This window comes from Ipomoea nil, unplaced genomic scaffold, assembly GCF_001879475.1.
Source record: "Ipomoea nil cultivar Tokyo-kokei standard unplaced genomic scaffold, Asagao_1.1 scaffold0188, whole genome shotgun sequence".
Classification (NCBI taxonomy): domain Eukaryota; kingdom Viridiplantae; phylum Streptophyta; class Magnoliopsida; order Solanales; family Convolvulaceae; genus Ipomoea; species Ipomoea nil.
In genome coordinates, this window is record NW_017616616.1 from 3004936 (window position 1) to 3023279 (window position 18344).

General features: G+C 35.9%; 3 protein-coding genes across 5 annotated transcripts; 2 read left to right on the forward strand and 1 right to left on the reverse strand.

Annotated features, from left to right (window-relative positions):
- The first annotated feature begins 600 nt into the window (after positions 1 to 600).
- LOC109183177 (elongation factor G-2, mitochondrial) lies at positions 601 to 7233 on the forward strand. Of its 2 annotated transcripts, XM_019333380.1 has the most exons (20): positions 602 to 1108; positions 1424 to 1645; positions 2335 to 2456; positions 2559 to 2709; positions 3176 to 3247; positions 3764 to 3859; positions 3959 to 4047; positions 4160 to 4226; positions 4375 to 4413; positions 4631 to 4691; positions 4828 to 4937; positions 5044 to 5118; positions 5218 to 5286; positions 5373 to 5494; positions 5631 to 5756; positions 5911 to 6031; positions 6243 to 6343; positions 6437 to 6497; positions 6669 to 6722; positions 6856 to 7233. In XM_019333380.1, the coding sequence occupies exons 1-20, from the start codon at positions 683 to 685 to the stop codon at positions 6958 to 6960; spliced, it is 2289 nt and encodes a 762-aa protein (XP_019188925.1). In that variant the 5' UTR covers positions 602 to 682; the 3' UTR covers positions 6961 to 7233. The 2 variants fall into 2 exon arrangements, with proteins under 2 accessions (XP_019188921.1, XP_019188925.1); XM_019333376.1 differs by having other exon boundaries at positions 601 to 1108; positions 2335 to 2709.
- Positions 7234 to 7639: 406 nt separating this feature from the next.
- On the reverse strand, positions 7640 to 10925 carry LOC109183199 (3-hydroxyisobutyryl-CoA hydrolase-like protein 1, mitochondrial). Its single transcript, XM_019333381.1, has 14 exons — positions 10747 to 10925; positions 10596 to 10676; positions 10443 to 10511; positions 9947 to 10010; positions 9790 to 9869; positions 9477 to 9560; positions 9295 to 9379; positions 9107 to 9192; positions 8887 to 9008; positions 8643 to 8703; positions 8460 to 8558; positions 8286 to 8387; positions 8153 to 8194; positions 7640 to 8074 (listed from the first exon to the last, which is right to left on the reverse strand). Exons 1-14 carry the CDS (start codon positions 10870 to 10872, stop codon positions 7955 to 7957), a joined length of 1221 nt encoding a protein of 406 aa, XP_019188926.1. The 5' UTR covers positions 10873 to 10925; the 3' UTR covers positions 7640 to 7954.
- Positions 10926 to 12818: 1893 nt separating this feature from the next.
- Positions 12819 to 15068, forward strand: LOC109186002 (malate dehydrogenase, cytoplasmic-like). 2 transcript variants are annotated; one of them, XM_019335938.1, is made up of 8 exons: positions 12819 to 13045; positions 13333 to 13485; positions 13627 to 13802; positions 13899 to 14182; positions 14278 to 14413; positions 14502 to 14613; positions 14737 to 14868; positions 14900 to 15068. In XM_019335938.1, exons 1-7 carry the CDS (start codon positions 12904 to 12906, stop codon positions 14826 to 14828), a joined length of 1095 nt encoding a protein of 364 aa, XP_019191483.1. In that variant the 5' UTR covers positions 12819 to 12903; the 3' UTR covers positions 14829 to 14868; positions 14900 to 15068. The 2 variants fall into 2 exon arrangements, with proteins under 2 accessions (XP_019191483.1, XP_019191482.1); XM_019335937.1 differs by having other exon boundaries at positions 14737 to 14937.
- Positions 15069 to 18344: the final 3276 nt, after the last annotated feature.

Genomic DNA, 18344 nt, shown 5'->3' on the forward strand with positions numbered 1-18344 from the left:
CCCTACGTGTCACGTATGCCGGGAGACAAGCATGTGTTCCCATTCACCCCTATAAAAACAACATTAGATGCTTAATTGTAAGGAGATTTTTTGGACATTTTCCATCAACCACAATACGTCTCAGAATCATATGACCTTACGTCATCTCTCGAGTTCAGGACTTAAATCAATAAACAGACTAGAAAAGGGACCTATATTTGGTCTGACTTCAGAGTATTCGTGAAAAACATCGTATTTACTACATCAAATGCAAATTTTTCTTGTCACACACACAAAAAAAAAAGTTTGAAAAGAAAAATTAATGGACCCTCACCTCGCATTATAAACGGGTAAAGGAAATAAATTACGGACATCAATTAGTCTACAAGCTCAAAACTACTTGTATTCAAACACTATATTTCATGAGTATTAGCAAAACAAAATCCACAAAATCTTTCAACTTATTTTGAGTTGTGGATAGTTTATGCTATATGATTTATGAATAGTTAATTACAAAAATGAGAAAAAAAGTTGTATAACAAAGTTGTGGGTAAAACAAAAATATTAACAAAAAGTTTGGGGGGCAAAACCTCACTATGTATAAACAGTTTAAGTTGGAAAAGACGGTACATTTCTGCTTCCCGCAGAGTGGAGATTTTCCGCGGAATCACAGGGGTTTTACCAAAAACCCTAAACCCCAACAATGGCGCAGTCCACTCGCTCCTCTGCTACACGGCTGCTCTACACAATCTGCTCCTCCTCAAAAGCAGCTCTGTTGAAGCCTCAATGCCCGGCCCCAACTCCTATTGCGGCTCTTCTTGCCGGGAACTTCCAGCTCCGCCACTTCTCTGCTGGCAGTGCTGCCGCCACCCGACTGAAGGAGGAGAAGGAGGCTGTGTGGAGAGAGTCACTGGAGAGGGTTCGGAACATTGGTATTTCGGCACATATTGACTCCGGGAAGACCACGTTGACGGAGCGGATACTTTATTACACGGGTCGGATCCACGAGATTCATGAGGTCAGAGGCAAAGATGGAGTTGGAGCTAAGATGGATTCAATGGATTTGGAGAGGGAAAAAGGGATTACGATTCAGTCTGCGGCCACTTACTGTTCTTGGAAAGACTACCAGGTGACGAAGTTTACATATAGTTTGTTTCATCATTTCGGTATTTTTGCTTCACATAAAGTCGTTTTTAATTTCACCCAACTTTTAATTTGCTTGAGGTCTTCAGATAACTGGAAGATCTTTTGATTTCCTATAGATAATCTTCTGGTCATTGTCTCAATGAGGTTTTGTTAACACGGCTATATTCTAGTAGTAGTAATTTGCTTGTTAAGATCCATGGTAACTGGAAAATGTGACTTTGAGTGAGAGGGACATCTACTGGACTGTTGTTGTTATGTTGTGGTATTTTGCTTATAGACTTGTCTGGTACCATTGCAGGTGAACATAATTGACACTCCAGGTCACGTTGATTTCACCATTGAAGTTGAGAGGGCGTTGCGTGTTCTTGATGGTGCAGTTCTTGTACTCTGTAGTGTTGGTGGTGTGCAGAGTCAGTCAATCACTGTTGATCGGCAAATGAGAAGATATGAAGTTCCAAGACTTGCTTTTATCAATAAACTTGATCGAATGGGGGCAGACCCATGGAAAGTTCTAAATCAGGTTGGTTAATGGTTATGCCACTGTTTAAGTGTTCTTTTGGAAATTTTGTTTCACTCATAATTCTTACATCTTTGTCTTGCATTGTAGCTGAGGAAAACCAATCTGTTTTCCCATGGTAGTGATTCTAAGAGTTAACATTGGAGAACCCATTTGCATAGAAACTAAGATGTACAAAAGTACAAAATAATTACTGTATAATTTTGTTGCATGAGGGGTGGGCTTTTGTTGTGGTCAATTGCTCATCATCTTTTGATGGCTATGTCATGGATTCAGGCCCTAGAAACAACTTCTGTAAATAGAGGTAAAATTATGCACATCTTCCTTCCTGCATGTGGGAAATTTTCCTCTAGGTTCAACCTTTTAAGGAAATACACTTCCAACATTATAGTATGTAATATTTTAATGGAATGGCAAAGCAAAAATTTCTATAGAGGACCACAATGGGAGTGGATGGATCCGTCTACATGCCATTATGCATACAAACAACACTTGGTAAACATTAGGAATTTAGACACCAGAAATATCAATATCCATGTTCATATGTATTTAATTGAATCTGAATCCTCATTGTAGAAAGCTTTCTGTTTGCTTTCACTTGGATTCTTTCTCGCAATCCTCACTATACTTTTGAAGTGTAAAACCTTTTTGTTGGCGTCCTAATGACTCGTTAAACTTTGCATACCATATAGGCAAGGTCCAAGCTTCGGCACCATGCTGCTGCAGTGCAAGTTCCAATTGGGCTAGAAGATGACTTCAAGGGTCTTATTGACCTTGTGCATATGAAAGCTTACCACTTCCATGGTTCCAGTGGGTCTGTCTCAATTCTCAGCCTATTGACTATGCTTTTCTCAATAAGAGAAATGTTCCTTTTTGCATTATTATTCTTCTTCACTTGTATTTGTTACCTTTTCAGTGAGAAAGTTGTCACAGAAGATATTCCTGCAGATATGGAAGCATTTGTTGCAGACAAGAGGCGTGAGCTTATTGAAGCAGTGTCTGAGGTTGATGAAAAACTTGCTGAATCATTTTTGAGTGATGAACCTATATCAAATGATGATCTAGAGGTATGCAGACGATAATCATTCTTTCTTTATAAAAACGTTAACATCATTTAGTGTTATCCTTTGAGCCATTAGCTGTTCCTCTGGAGCATTGTTTGACATTCTAAATGATCTCTCTAAAATGATGTTTTACTGATCTGCACTTATTTTTCAAACTGTCATTGCACTTTATTGTCATTCTTATTGACATAGTTTTTGTCCCTTAAAGAAAAGGAAGAAACAGAAACACTCCAGTGAATTCTAAACAGGAAAATAGTCTTTCACATATTTTTGTCTTAAAACTATTTGATTTGATGCTCATTTCACTTGTTGGTTGTCAATTAAATTATTTTCTTCTTATATTGTTAACCTCATTACTCATATTCTTGTTGTCATCATTTTTACTTTGTTGGTTTACTTTCTTGTGTACAATGCTCTGCTTAGTTTGACATACACTATTTCTTGAATAGTCTTCCTCTTCTATGTTCAGGAGGCAATACGAAGAGCAACGGTAGCACGTGAATTTGTGCCCGTATTTATGGGTAGTGCATTCAAGAACAAGGTTAGCATTTATTTGGTTCCTCTTGTTCTGTGTTTGATTTCTTTTCTATTCAATGGTTGCCATCTACTATGGTATGTGCCAGTGTTATAACTTTAATCCAAGCAACAAGTGCTCCTCATATCCTTGTGCTTTATTACTCCGGTAGCAATTGTCACTATCCTGGTTCTGCATCAGTGCCATGATTTGGCCCAAATGGCTGACAAATTCAGAAATAAAATTTGGAATGACTTGTATTCTTAATTCTTCGGCAGTCCTTGGCAATGCTCTCTTCTGTATGAATTATTTTTAGAGGGGTGTATACTGCTTCTCACAGGGTTTCTTTTATGACTAGCTGCCAACATTTTTTAGAAGTCTAATTTGGTGATATGCATTTATTCTGGATGAAGTGATTTTTAAACAAATACATTTCATAGCTTTCAGCATTTCACCTTTATATTTTTAGTTGGAATTTAATCTTCAACTCTAGGGTGTTTCTGATATCATGTTGTAATTGATATTCTGTTTGCTGCTTACCAGGGCGTTCAACCTCTTCTTGATGGTGTTCTTAATTATCTCCCTTGTCCAATTGAAGTCAATAACTATGCTCTTGATCAAAACAATAGTGAAGAGAAGGTAACTTAAACTGTTACTTCATTGATTTCTTTTGTCTGTCATTTTTTAAAAATTAATTCAATCTAGGAACTGACTTCTCTTCGGATTAACTGTTGGCAGGTTATGTTAACAGGAAGTCCAACAGGCCCTTTGGTTGCCTTGGCTTTCAAATTGGAAGAAGGTCGGTTTGGTCAGTTAACATATTTAAGGTATGTGACATTTAGTGCATTAAATATATAGTTTTGCAATCATCTAGTTTGTGCAGTATAGTGTCACCACTCCCTGATGACTGAGCAAGTTACATGTCATTTTCTCATGAAGAATTTACGAAGGTGTCATTAGAAAGGGTGATTTCATGATCAATGTGAATACAGGCAAGAAGATCAAGGTGAGTCCAGAAAACATCATAACATTATGATATTCTATTGAATATTGACAAAATCCTCAATTTTGCTCTATTTCATGGGTTATGCTGTTGAGATTTCAGTTTCTAGATTTCCAGCTGAGTGCCTGAGTTCTATTACATTTTTTTACAGGTTCCTCGCTTGGTACGGTTGCATTCAAATGAGATGGAGGTTTGTCATTACCTATTTTGTTGAAATTCGTATGATTTCAGATAAAACAGAACATTTTGCTACTGTACTCGTCAATTCAATTCTTCAGTTACACTTCAGGAATATAAAAATATTGAATAGAAATGTTTGTTTCTTGCTTGAAAATTGAGTGCCAGCATCTTATACTCCCATAGTTACATGCAGCTTACCCATTCTTATGCCTTTTATTGCAATTTAGGACATTCAAGAGGCACATGCCGGACAAATAGTTGCTGTATTTGGTGTAGATTGTGCTACAGGTACGTAATCCAATGTGAAACCTTCCTTTTTTGGTACTTTCTCCCCTTGAATTAATAAAGTTGAAGTTTTGCTCAGTAGCCTATTATAGCTCTATTCTTATAATTCTATCTTGTCTAAATTATGATTTGTCATCAGGGGATACTTTTACAGACGGATCAGTTAGGTACACTATGACTTCGATGAATGTACCTGAACCAGTGATGTCATTAGCAGTTTCACCTGTTTCTAAAGATTCTGGGGGACAAGTGAGTGGATACTGTATAAATATGCTTTCTGTTTGAATATGCCCACGTTTACTCGTAGTACTGCTTAGTAGTCGAAGAATACTGATGTTGTACACTTAATTGACAGTTCTCAAAAGCTTTGAATCGCTTCCAGAGAGAGGACCCAACATTCCGAGTAGGTTTAGATCCTGAGAGTGGCCAGGTAAGTATTTTTGTGCACATTTTACCATGTCCGAATTAAAACTTATTTTTTTTGAGGGAAAATGCATTGTTTTTAACATCTCAATGGTTTCATCATCAGACAATTATCTCTGGAATGGGTGAGCTGCATTTGGATATATATGTTGAGCGAATCCGAAGAGAATACAAGGTTCACATTCAAGCATGTGATAGTTGGTGCTGACCCTATTCTTTCAAATCACTATAATAATTTTGTGTTGTTTGCGCTTGTTAAAGGTTGAAGCAACAGTAGGAAAGCCTCGAGTGAACTTCAGAGAGACTATCACTCAACGTGCTGACTTCGATTATTTACACAAGAAACAAAGTGGTGGACAGGGTCAATATGGTAGGGTAACTGGGTAAGTATTGATTTTTTGGGTTCATTTCGTAAAGTATTGGCAACTTCAGATTTTATCTTCACTTCCCAAGAGTTTATGAAAGTAATGGGGCATTCTTTGCATTGTTGTTATCTTGATTTTTTTTTTCAATATACAGGTATGTGGAGTCGCTTGAACCTGGGTCCTCAACAAAATTTGAATTCGATAACATCATTGTAGGACAGGCTATACCATCAAACTTTATCCCAGCAATTGAGAAGGGCTTTAAGGAGGCTGCTAACTCGTAAGTTATTCTGCCATGAGTTGTATGCATTTCCACTGGGATAACCCTGATTGCACTATATTAATCATACATGGAAATTTTGGTAGAGGGATTAAGATTGCGTAAGTCATTCATGGTGTATTGTAGTGACTGCAATTTGGCTCTTGTGTCTCAGGGGTTCACTGATTGGCCACCCAGTTGAGAATATTCGTGTTGTTTTGACGGATGGTGCTTCACATGCTGTTGATTCAAGTGAACTTGCATTCAAACTAGCAGCAATCTATGCCTTTAGACAGGTGCTGCATTCATTTTAATGATGATCTGGAGACAGTTGTGCTCTTTTTTCAATACCATTTTTTATGCAATTACTCCTTTGTCCACCTAAAGACACAGAAAATGCAACTATTTCAGTTTTTTCCTTAGATGATACGTAGTATTTGTCTATGCTGGGTACTTCTCCCTAAACAATTCTCATTATGTTTCACCAATTTTCACCTTATATTCCAGTGTTATTCAGCAGCCCGGCCTATCATATTGGAACCTGTGATGCTTGTTGAAATCAAAGTACCAACAGAATTTCAGGGCACGGTTACTGGGGATATTAACAAGTCAGTACCTAAATAGTTACTTCGGGATTATGTTTGTCTGGAAACCAACTATTTAATAATTTTTTTTTTTTTTTTTTTTTTGTGATGCGACAGGAGGAAAGGTGTCATTGTTGGGAATGACCAGGAAGGAGACGACTCTGTCATCACTGCTCATGTATGTACAGATTTCTTAGCTTGTTTTCACATGAATACTGAATCTTGGAGCTTTGTAGAACTTGCAATATCGAGATTCGTATTCCACCTTCACCTGATGCTTGAAACTTAAACCAAATTTCCTCAGTTCAAATCACTCATTCTGGGTTGTGTATTCTTATATTTGCTTCAGGTTCCTCTCAATAATATGTTCGGGTACTCAACTTCTCTTCGGTCAATGACACAGGTGAGAAATCAATCAATGGTTCCATTTTTATTTTCCAAACATACGAGATAAGAAAGAGTGTTAGCATAAAGACATCATTTCATATCAAAATATAAAGCTCGATAAATATTTGAGCGTAATGTGTTGTGTGTAGGGTAAAGGAGAATTCACAATGGAGTACAAAGAACATTCAGCAGTTTCCCACGATGTGCAAACACAACTGGTTAACGCATACAAGGCCACCAAAGGAACCGAATAGATAGAGTGGTTTTCAAGTGCCTACCTTTCATTCTTTGCCAGAACCATATATTGCTCTAGGTGGATTTATAACAATTTAGAGTTTGGGACCGAAATATGGTCTATGAATTTTGATAACATGTCCAAAATATATCCTTCTTTTTATTTATATTATAATGATCATGAATCAAACTTTTAAAGATTCATGTATACAGCAGATGTATGCAGCTACTGTACTATAAACAGGGTGATTCATATAACAAGATAATTCAAAATAAAAACAACTTTGCTAATTGTTCTTATGCTATTTGATGTGTAGATAATTGTCTTTTGTTCTGCTTTTGAATTAGTTAGCATAGCAATGTTCATTCAGTTAATTTAGTTAATAATTGAATTTGTAAATTAACTGACTTTCTAGTCAAAAGAATCAAAATTTATAGATATTATTTGAGAGAAGAGACTAAAGTTCAAATTTCGATTGTGACACTGGGAATTATGCCCAAGGTAGACAGATTTGTTGTGTGCTAAATTATTGAGTTACCGTGATTTACATCCTCCTAAATACTGGTCAGGCTAGAATGTAAGGGGCCCTTGGAATTGGAGATTCAACCTTGAGAAGAACAAAGATGAAAATAGAAAATAAAAAACTTCACACTTCAATATGGTAGCTGGTACCAACTTTTGCCAGTACAGATCAAAGATGAAAATAGGAAATATGAAACTTCACATTTCTATATATATATACTTTTGCCAGTACATACTACAAAGCAAAGATGAAAATGGACAATATAAAGCCTCATATTTCTATATGGAAGCTGGTACCACCAACAGGCAACATGTAAAGATATTATTCCGAGACAGCAATAGAATGATCAATCTGGAGTACAATCGGGGATGCTTTCTCACTTTTCCTCGTTCATTCCTAGCTAAGCGGGAAAAAGAATAACAGCATTTCTACTCGAGGGTCGAGAGGGTAGGGGGGGGGGGGGGGGGGGGGGACATGCGTTTTGCCTAGATTAAGGAAACGGTTCACGTTGTTGTGTGGGTAGATCCAGGTCAGGTTCAGATACCGAGAGTGGAGAAAAATACTGTTCTACCATATCATTCGATACACGATCTAAGCTCGGAGGGTCCCACTGCATGGTTTTGAAAGGCTTAGTGATTTCCAGTAAGAAATTGGGCAATGATAAAAGCATCCAAGAAATGTGATTTACCTTAGGTGTAAGATCTTTATCCACCAATCGTGCCCGAACACCCTGATAAGAAGGCAGAAATATCACTTTTAGGGACGCAAATATCAATGGAATTTCACCGAGGGAACCACATATGTTTTAGTACTTATTATACCTCTCGGAAATCATTCGTAATTTGTCCCGAGATCGCTTGTACTGTCATGCGATACTCACGAGCTAGGCACTGGTCAAAAGTTTGAAATCTACCTTCGCGTATCTGGTAGGACGCATGTACTTGAGATACATACAAATAGTGTATCTACCAAAAACGAGAGATATAAAGACTTACAGATCTCAAAGCGACTTTCAAACTCAATGGCGAGGCTTCTTTCAGTTTCTTTAACGTTGAAATACACCACTCATCGTTCGTCCCGCCTGCCTCTCTTTCCTAAAAATAATCGACTGCATTTAAGTATCGCTTTAAGATTTCTCGATAGTGCAGAAGAAAAAAAAAAACGGGCCTTTAACTCACCAAAGCATCAACAATTTCCTCTACAGTGTCATGGCTGAAACATTTATCAACGGTTCTGATCCTAATCAAACGAGAGAATTAGCATAATAAGCACAACGTTATCATTCTAAAGTGAGGACCTAGTAGTACGAGGGAAAAAACTTCGAGTCTTCTTTGAACGCTTCTAAAATGCTGGACCATTTTGCCCCTCCCCGCCAGGCCATTATTACGAAACAATTCCCGGAAAAACAAGGAAAAGAAATACCTGTGCATTACGCTTGTTTGATGAGGATGGGCAATATCTGCGAATCTTGCCAAGGAATTTCCAATTACAGTAGGATCATCGGTCTCTAAATTTCCAAGATGTTCCTCGATTAAATGCAGTTTCTGAAATCGGGAAGAGGAAAATTTGGCAAATTGAATACGTTAAATAACCAAGAAAGTAACGGGTAATGCAAAATAGTGAAAATTTAAACAAAACTGACTTCAACGACGGTGTAGTGGGTTGCAAGCCCACACGCCATCATTTCGACTCCACTGAGCTTGTCTCCAGTTAAGCCCAGGTATTCTCCTGCAAATATTGTCATGTCGGTACTGAAAAAGATTGCATTTTTATTCAAGAAATCCAAAACATAAACAACACAAACCGAATTATAATGGCCACGGGAATTACCTAAATAACCGGGGAGGTGTGATAGGTGAAAGGAGGCCCCGGCATCTGGGTGAAAACCAATTAAAGTCTCGGGAGTGGCAAAAACCTGAGATATTAGGATTCTTGTGTCACGTTCTCCGGAGTGGCAAAAACCAATTACTCGATGTATGTAAAGGAAAAGACTCAATCTATCAGTTCCATACAGTTTTATCCGTCGCTACCCGGAATGTTCCCGGGACTGAAACACCGGCCCCACCACCCATGGTAATTCCGTTCAGAAGAGCCACCTGCACAAGTAACAATCCCCACTAGTATTATCATACGATATACTGATAAAGTGATAATCGAGCTTCATGCCAAGAAACGCCTGCTCCAAGGAAATGACAGTTCACAAGAATTGGAATTAATGCACCAAATAAAAAAAGTGAAGAGCACAGTTCAATAACAGAGTTTAGCTAAATCACGTCTACTCCAGATTACGAACATATTACCATATTACAGACGAATCATACTTACATGTGGTTTCAAGTATGTGCCAAGAATGTACATAAATTTATACGCTGAACTAAAGAATTCTTTAGTCTCTTCAAGGTTTCCTATAACAATCCAATAGAAATAATGTAATATATGTATCTGTCAAAAAGACTTAGAACAACAGAAATAAAAACTGTACCTTGTTTTAACATATTATAAATTGCAACTATATCACCTCCAGCACAAAAGGCCCTGCCTTTCCCCTTCAAATGTTTCAAGAACACTCATAATACTCAATAGGCATAGCAATAAGCAAGCAAAACGAATCAATAGATAAAATTGAGAGCAACCCAGCCAAATTGGTCAAGCTATTAGACTCGGGCCAAATTTGTCAAGCTATTAGACTCGGGCCAAATTTGTCAAGCTATTAGACTCGGTAACCACAACGTTACAAGTTCTACTCCCAGTAGGAGTGACCTATTGGCCTTGCCGGCCAGTATGGGCAACCTAGACTGTTTTACCTCATTGTGTTCTAACTTCTAAGGTCACCTCATTGTGTTCTAACTTCTAAGGTCACAAGGATGGGTTTACCCGAAGCACACCCTCGGGTTTGCCACTCAAAAAAATCAATAGATGAAACTTCATTGATCTTAGGCCACAATTCATACAGGCAATTCATCAAACATGATCAATACCTTCAATACCACAAACCCAATATCAGGGCTTTCTTCCCAGCTTGTGTAAAGCTTCTGCAACCTTTCAGTCTACACAGAAATTACCAATTTTTAGAACAAACCCAACAATCAAAACCTCATTTTTAGCCAGATAATTAGAGTTAGCGAGCAGACCAGGGCAGCGTTTAGAGCATTCAACACACTGGGTCTGTTCAGAATCGCAGTTCTTGAACAAGCTTTCCCCTCAACCAGCACCTGAAATCAACACGATAAGCACCCAGTACACCAACCCACACAATCACAGAGAGGGAGAAGAAAAACTAACAACGTCTTGGGGATCATCAACGAGGAGATGATTAGGGAGATTGAGGGTTCTTGTTTGCTGAGAAGAAATGACGCCATGGCCGCGCAGGAAACGCCCCACAATCGCTGCAGATTTTAAGCGCTGCATTTTTCCGTTTCCCTCTCTGCTTATTCCGCCCTGTAAATAAAACTGCTAAACACTTTATATAATATCCCACACTCAATCGCCACTCCACAGTCAAATTACTCAAATCTTGTTCTTCCATAGTGCATGTGCAACGTGTTACAACATATTTATATTTTCTAAAGTTTTCATTGAAAATTTATTTCTACAAAAGTTTAAAATAAAATTACCACAATGCAATATGCGATTTATAATACAATGTATTCATTTTCAAAAAAGAAAAAAGAAAAAAATACAATGTATTCACATTGAGACTTTAACTATAAAGTAAAATGATATTATCATTTTTTTTTTAAAGTAGAATACATTTAATTGTCAAAAAATTATTACTACATTTAATTAGTCTAAATAAAGAATAAATTCAGACAATTTAACATAAAAAGAAGTAAAAATATCCAAATTCTGAAAATCAACTACTAAATACTAGTAATCTACTAAATTTGTGTAATATCCAAATTATTACACAACTTATACTTAGAGATATCAAGTGAGTTAAATCGTGTGAAAACACTCTAACCTAGTAACCTATTCCGCCCAAGAGCAAAAAAAAAAAAAAAAAAAAAAAAAAAAAAGATTTAGGCTCTGTTTGGTAACATAGTTAGTTTATCATTTAATTTTAGCTTATTTGACCACTATTAGCTGTTTGACTTTATTAAACAATCAATATGAGTGTTTGATTAATTAGATTTTTGTAACAGCTTATTGCTCCAAAATGTTAAAATTAAAAAAATTGTTCAAAGCAGTTTTTTCGATTAGCTTTTTGATAAAGTAATTTTGCATTTACTGAACTATCAGCTAACAACTATTTTTCCAAATACTTTTATACAATTAGTGAATGCTATCAACTAGTCAAACTCACTTACGCAATCAACTAACAACTATCAGCTAACAAATTCAATAACGCAATCAAATAACCCGATGCAGCACACTCTTACCTATACTTGATATATTTAAATGTGAATTGATTTTTTTGGTAAGTAATCTTAATTTAAAAAAAAAAAAAAATACACCGAAAACCTATAATAATATTAAAACGAGCAAAACGTTGTTATTTATTTATTTTTGTCTCCGTACAACAGTTGTATTTTTATTTTATTTTCGTTTACTTTTTGGGAAGGGTTAAGGTCATGTGAGTCTTGCTTGCTCTCATGTCAAACAAATCTAAAAATCAGTAGAAAATTATATAATTTTGTATTTTTTTTTATAACCATAGAAATTTGCAATCACTAATGATGAATATATTAGAGATGAGTATGGAGAAACCGATAAGATAAGACGGACCAAAGCGGGTCCAATTGACCTCGAAGCCCCAAAGCCGAGCCCAACGCTTGACCTCAGGCACCAAGGGCAAATTATACTGTGGAATCGTGTCCACCTTGCAAGGTGGACACAATTTCAAAACGGTTCATAATTATGAATATATAGTTCAAAAATTATGAACATATAGTTCTATAATTCTGAACATAATTATGAACATATAGTTTTGTAATTATGATATACAAATTAAATAATTGTGAATATGAAGTTCAAAAATTATGAATATATAGCTTTATAATTATGAACATATAGTTCAGTAATTATGAACATAGAGTTCTGTAATTGTGAATATAAAGTTCAACAATTATGAATATGAAATTCAAATTTAGATAACATACAGGATAATAATGACTGTCATCAATGTAACGTAAAGCTACGACTAAACTAACCCCACACAACGTAGGGAATGTTGCAAGCTAATTAATGATAATGGATAAGGTTCTTTTCTTTGGAAAGAATATATGTTATGCTGATTCATAGCTTATGGGTTTTGTCTTTGGTTTCCTGTTTGCATGGATTTCTCATTATGCTTCAATTCTTCCTGCTTTCGAGTTTGCTTATATATATTTACGATGTTGTCGTGTTGTTGTGGTTTAAACTGTAGAGATTTCTTTCTTACATTTCTGCCGGCATTTCAGCGTTTGTTGTTTTTTTTTCTTGGTTTTGGGTGGGAATTGAATGGAATATTTTGAGCCAATTGAGAAGCCACTGGTTTTGCTGGGCTGTGCATATTTGTCATGGAAGATCATCAGACATATTTGGGGTGTCTTGAAAACGTTTGAGAAAGAACCTGTCACTGTTCTTGTTACTGGTGCTGCAGGCATGCATGCATAACCCTTTCCCATTCATTAATTTTCGCGAATGTCGGGTTTCCTATTAGGGAGTTTGGCTGTCACTCGAAGTGCAACCATACAGAGTTTCGGGATATATGGTTGCTAACTGTTGGGCAGAGGCCCGTGAAAGGTCAAGTCCATCACCTGGTGACTAGGGGAATTGTTCAGCACCCTGTCTCTAAAAAATGTGGCTGTATAAGAAAATAAAGTTAGGGTTATCCCTTTGTTCTGAATTATAACTTTTGGCATAGTGATAAACTCTTAATCTTAATAGGTCAAATTGGGTATGCTCTTGTGCCAATGATTGCCAGAGGAGCCATGCTAGGGGATGATCAGCCTGTGATTATACACATGCTTGATGTGAACTCTGAGTCCTTGAATGCAGTCAAAATGGAGCTGATTGATTCAGCTTTCCCCCTTCTCAGAGGTTAGTCCTAGCTACCTCGTACCTATCACCATCTTCTATCTTTCGTTTGACTCACCTGACCTATCTACCTGCATTATGGCCCGGTTTTATTCATGGACTCAACCCCGTCCCGCCAAATCTTGTACATGGCTCGACCAACAGGCGTGGTGGCAACCACAGACGTCTCCGAGGCCTGCCAAGGCGTTAGCATCGCGATCATGGCGGGTGGGATCCCGAGAAGAGAAGGTATGGAAAGGAAAGATGTCATGTCCAAAAATGTCTCCATTTACAAGTCCCAAGCCTCAGCCTTGCAACAACATGCTGCTCCTGATTGTAAGGTAAATATATTAATTAATCAAGAATGTCCTGTCTGAAATCTTGATTGTCTCGTCTGGAATTTTGGTTTTAAGGAAAACCATGAAGTTGTTACACAGGTTTTGGTTGTGGCGAATCCAGCAAACACAAATGCACTGATTCTGAGAGAATTTGCCCCTGCAATTTCTGAGAAAAACATCACCTGTCTAACAAGGCTAGACCACAACAGAGCCTTAGCCCAGATTTCAGAGAAGCTGGACATCCATGTAAGTGAGGTAAAGAATGTGATCATATGGGGGAACCATTCTTCAACTCAGTACCCTGATGCGAGCCACGCAACTGCAAAAACTGACCGTGGGGAGAAACGCGTTACAGAGCTTTTTGCAGATGATAATAATAAATGGTAACAGATCAGATAGCCTATATATACTTGCATTCATCAGAAGGCAAAATGCAGATCAAAGTATATATATATTGCTGTTTTAATTTGTCTTATAGGCTGCAGTCGGAGTTCATTGCCATGGTGCAGCAGCGAGGCGCTGAGATCATCAAAGCGCGAAAGCAATCCAGTGCATTGTCTGCTGCAAGCGCGGTTTGTGATCACATACGCGATTGGGTTCTTGGAACTCCAAAGGTAGCTATGAATTTTCTGAGAAGTTGATGTTTAATGTGGCTTTTTTGACAGTCCTAAGTTCATTTCTGTGGTTCTTTAATGTGTTCAGGGAACATGGGTTTCAATGGGAGTATATTCTGATGGTTCTTATGGGATCCCACCTGGTTTAATGTACTCCTTCCCTGTTACTTGCAAGAATGGAGAATGGTCAATTGTGGAGGGTACGTAAATTCTCGCGACCCTTAAATTTACGTACAAACTAATTAATCTAACAATTAATAAGCGAGATGATAATGTGACTGTAAGGCTGGAAGATTGATTGACTCCTGTAATCTGTATTGCAGGTCTCAAGATCGATGGGTTTTCGAGGGAAAAGATGGATGCAAGTGCTAGAGAGTTGATTGAGGAGAAAGTATTGGCCAATTCTTGCCTATAGTGATGATAATGGGATTGTGTAAACACAAAATACACAATTGGAAAAAATGTGGTTGTCACACTCTATAATTGTACTTTGTTATAATTAAGAAATATGTTGATCAAGATTATTTACGAGAATAAGAATTTGGCAATGTGACTATGTTCACGGGGGAAAGCAGGTGTCCGGGTTGCAAACATAAAATCTATATGCAACTCTAAACATGTACATGTACAAAATTATCTCAGTACATATGAGACATACACAACTGAAATTAAAGAATCCATATATGTTCCAATCCAAGGAACATCATTAATGTCCCCGAACCAGCATCATTATTATATTCTTCTCCATTATTATATATATATGAGATGAAATGGGATTGCCTGCCTGATTTGAATCCTGGGCACACACAAACTTTCTTTCCTTTTACATGTATATGTGGTCGGTCTGCAAGAAGACTGCAACACACCACGTTGTTCATACATATTTTGGCTGGGTTTTTGTGCTGATCTGATTAGGTGATTCACATGGCAATGTAATGCAATTTTGTTGAATGATTTGACCTGACAGTGTGGTTTTTGGACCACTGGACTGCAGATATATATGATCCATTTTCTCCCATCTGCGAGCTGAGTGGTTTACTGACGACATGCAGTGCTTCCTCCCCACACACCTCCTTAGCTTGGAGAATTATTGTCTGCTTAATTATATTGCACCCATGTTCATTGATGGTGTCTTTAATTTGCCAGGAATTTTATGTAGTGGATCATGCAATGTACTTTTGGTTCTCATATATAGCAAGTTTATTGTGGCCTAGCTAGCTTGTGGGGTGAACATAATGTGATTAGTCATAGATAGGACAAGAGTTTTTAGATTAGTTATATTCATCGTGTCAATTCTTGTGTTGCTAGAGACATAGACCGATTACAAATAAATAGACAGAGAAAATTTCAATTTTGATCATATGACTATGGAGGCTTTGTTAATTTCAGCACTTCTTTCAAAAGTATCAATTTAGTATCTTGACTATGCAATTTTTATCAGTCAGTTAAAATAATGAGGGTATTTTAGTCATTTCACATCTCTTTCCTTCTTCCCCGGCGAATTCATCTTTTTCGGCGAATCCGAGGATGAGGTGTGATGCGATGCTTTCAACATTATCCAAAAAGAGAAGTATTTATTCAACATTATCCAAAAAGAGAAGTATTTATTCAACATCAATTTTAGAATAACTAGTATTTTCGCCCGTGCGATGCACGGAATGAATTTATTAAAATATTTTAAGAATATTTAGATCGATATATAATTATATAAATTATTACATCGAATATTATATAATGCAACTGAAGAATTGAGTTGGATTGATTGTATTTTCTGATGTTATCATTGCTTGAATTCGTTTAAATAATTGCCCAATTAACAGTTAATGTGTAGATGTACGCATCCAGTGCTGAAACTTTAGAAATTTTAAATATCAGTGTTCTGTGAATTATAACTAGGGATCATATTTAATTTTGAGTAAATTATTAATATTCATTACCTTTTTCAATTGGTCTAATTTGTTTTCCATCTTTAAGCAAAATCTTCCTTACACATTCTATACATAATTACACATCTTTATATATACCCATTGTAATGAGGTCCCATAATTTTGGATATAGATGTGCTACAAAATCAGTCATAATGAATTTCTTTTGAATCATTCATACGAATTGCAAGAACATTTCCATCTTTAATTACACAATTTTCCTCATAAATTGTGGATACTAAACGATTTATTCAATTTTTCATTTGTAAATATATATCGTTACATAACAATATTTCCAGTAACATATATATAAGGATTTTTTGACATACTCGGCTAAACCTTATAATTACACAATCCTTATTTTCTTAGTATAAAATAACATTTGGTGTAAAAACTATTAATTTCAATCTCGATTAATATTCATTCAATTTCGGCTAAACCTTATATTTCTATCTTGTATTGCAAAACATTTTACATCTTTAATTACAAAATTTTCCTTATAAATTGTGGATACTAAATGATTCTATTTCATTTTCCATTTTTAAATATATATCTTTACATAACCATATTTCAGCAACATATATTATATATAGTATTACACTATTTTATACTATTAGAATAGGAATTGTATTCTTCCAATTTATTATAGATAACCATAATTAGAATAGGAATTGTATGCATTCAAAAAAAAGAATAGGAATTGTATTACACTATTTTATATTATCATAATAGGAATTTTATCCTAGAATTATAATATGAATTGAAAAAGTAGAAAACAATATATTTTATTAGAAAGAGAGATTTTTTAGGAATTGGGTGAGAAGTTAAAGTTCAGGATTTTATTTTTATATATAGTATAGATTAGAATAGAGTTTGTATTACACTATTTTATAATATTAGAATATGAATTTTTACCAAGAATTATAGTATGAATAGGAAAGTAAATAACAATATATTTTTATTAGAAAGAGAGATTTTTTAAGAATTGCCAGGCGGGGGGGGGGGGGGGGGGGGGAGTTAAAGTTCAAAATTTTGTTTTTATATATAGTATAGATAGATTACAATAGGAATTGTATTACACTATTATATACGATTAGAATAAGAATTTTATCCTAGAATTATAATACAAATTGGAAAGTAGAAAACAATATATTTTATTAGAAAGAGAGATTTTTTAGAAATTGGGCGGGAAGTTAAAATTCAAGATTTTGTTATTATATATAGTATAGATTATAATAGGAATTGTATTACACAATTTTATAATATTAGAATAGAATTTTAACCCATAATTATAGCACGAATGAGAAAGTATAAATCAATATATTTTATTAGGAAGAGAGATTTTATAGGAATTGGGCAAGAAGTTAAAATTCAGGATTTTGTTTTTATAGATAGTATAGATGTTGATATACTAAAGTTTTAGAATAAATAAGCACCAACATCAATTTTAGCATTTCGCTTTCTTCTTTGAGCAAGTCTTTTTTTGGCCGGAAAAACTTTCAACCAGAATTTTGGCAGGAGGTGCACTGGACGAGCACAAAGAGAAGTGCAATTCGGAGATTTCTAGGTCCGCCGATATCTCAAGCTCCTTACACAAACGGCCATATGTTTTCAACCGGAATTTTGGCCATCTGAACCCTAATAAATCGCTGACGACGGCTTTGACGAATGAGTTTAAGTATGCTTTGGAAGGTGTGCTGCTGCGACGGATTCACCAGAAAAAATGAATTCGAAGAAGAAGAAGAAGAAGAAAGAGATGTGAAATGACTAAAACCCTCATTATTTTAATTGTTAAAATTTTCCGGCGAAAACGTGGTCTTCGAATAGGGTAAACGGCGCGTAATTCATGGGAAGCGCAATATATTTGAAAATTGAGAAACAATATTTATACAACTAATAATTTATGATGATATTAATAATTGACATATTTATGAGGGGTATACATTACACTTTTTCCTTTAGTTATTATAATATGGTGAAAAAAAAAAAAAAAAAAAACAGCTAGT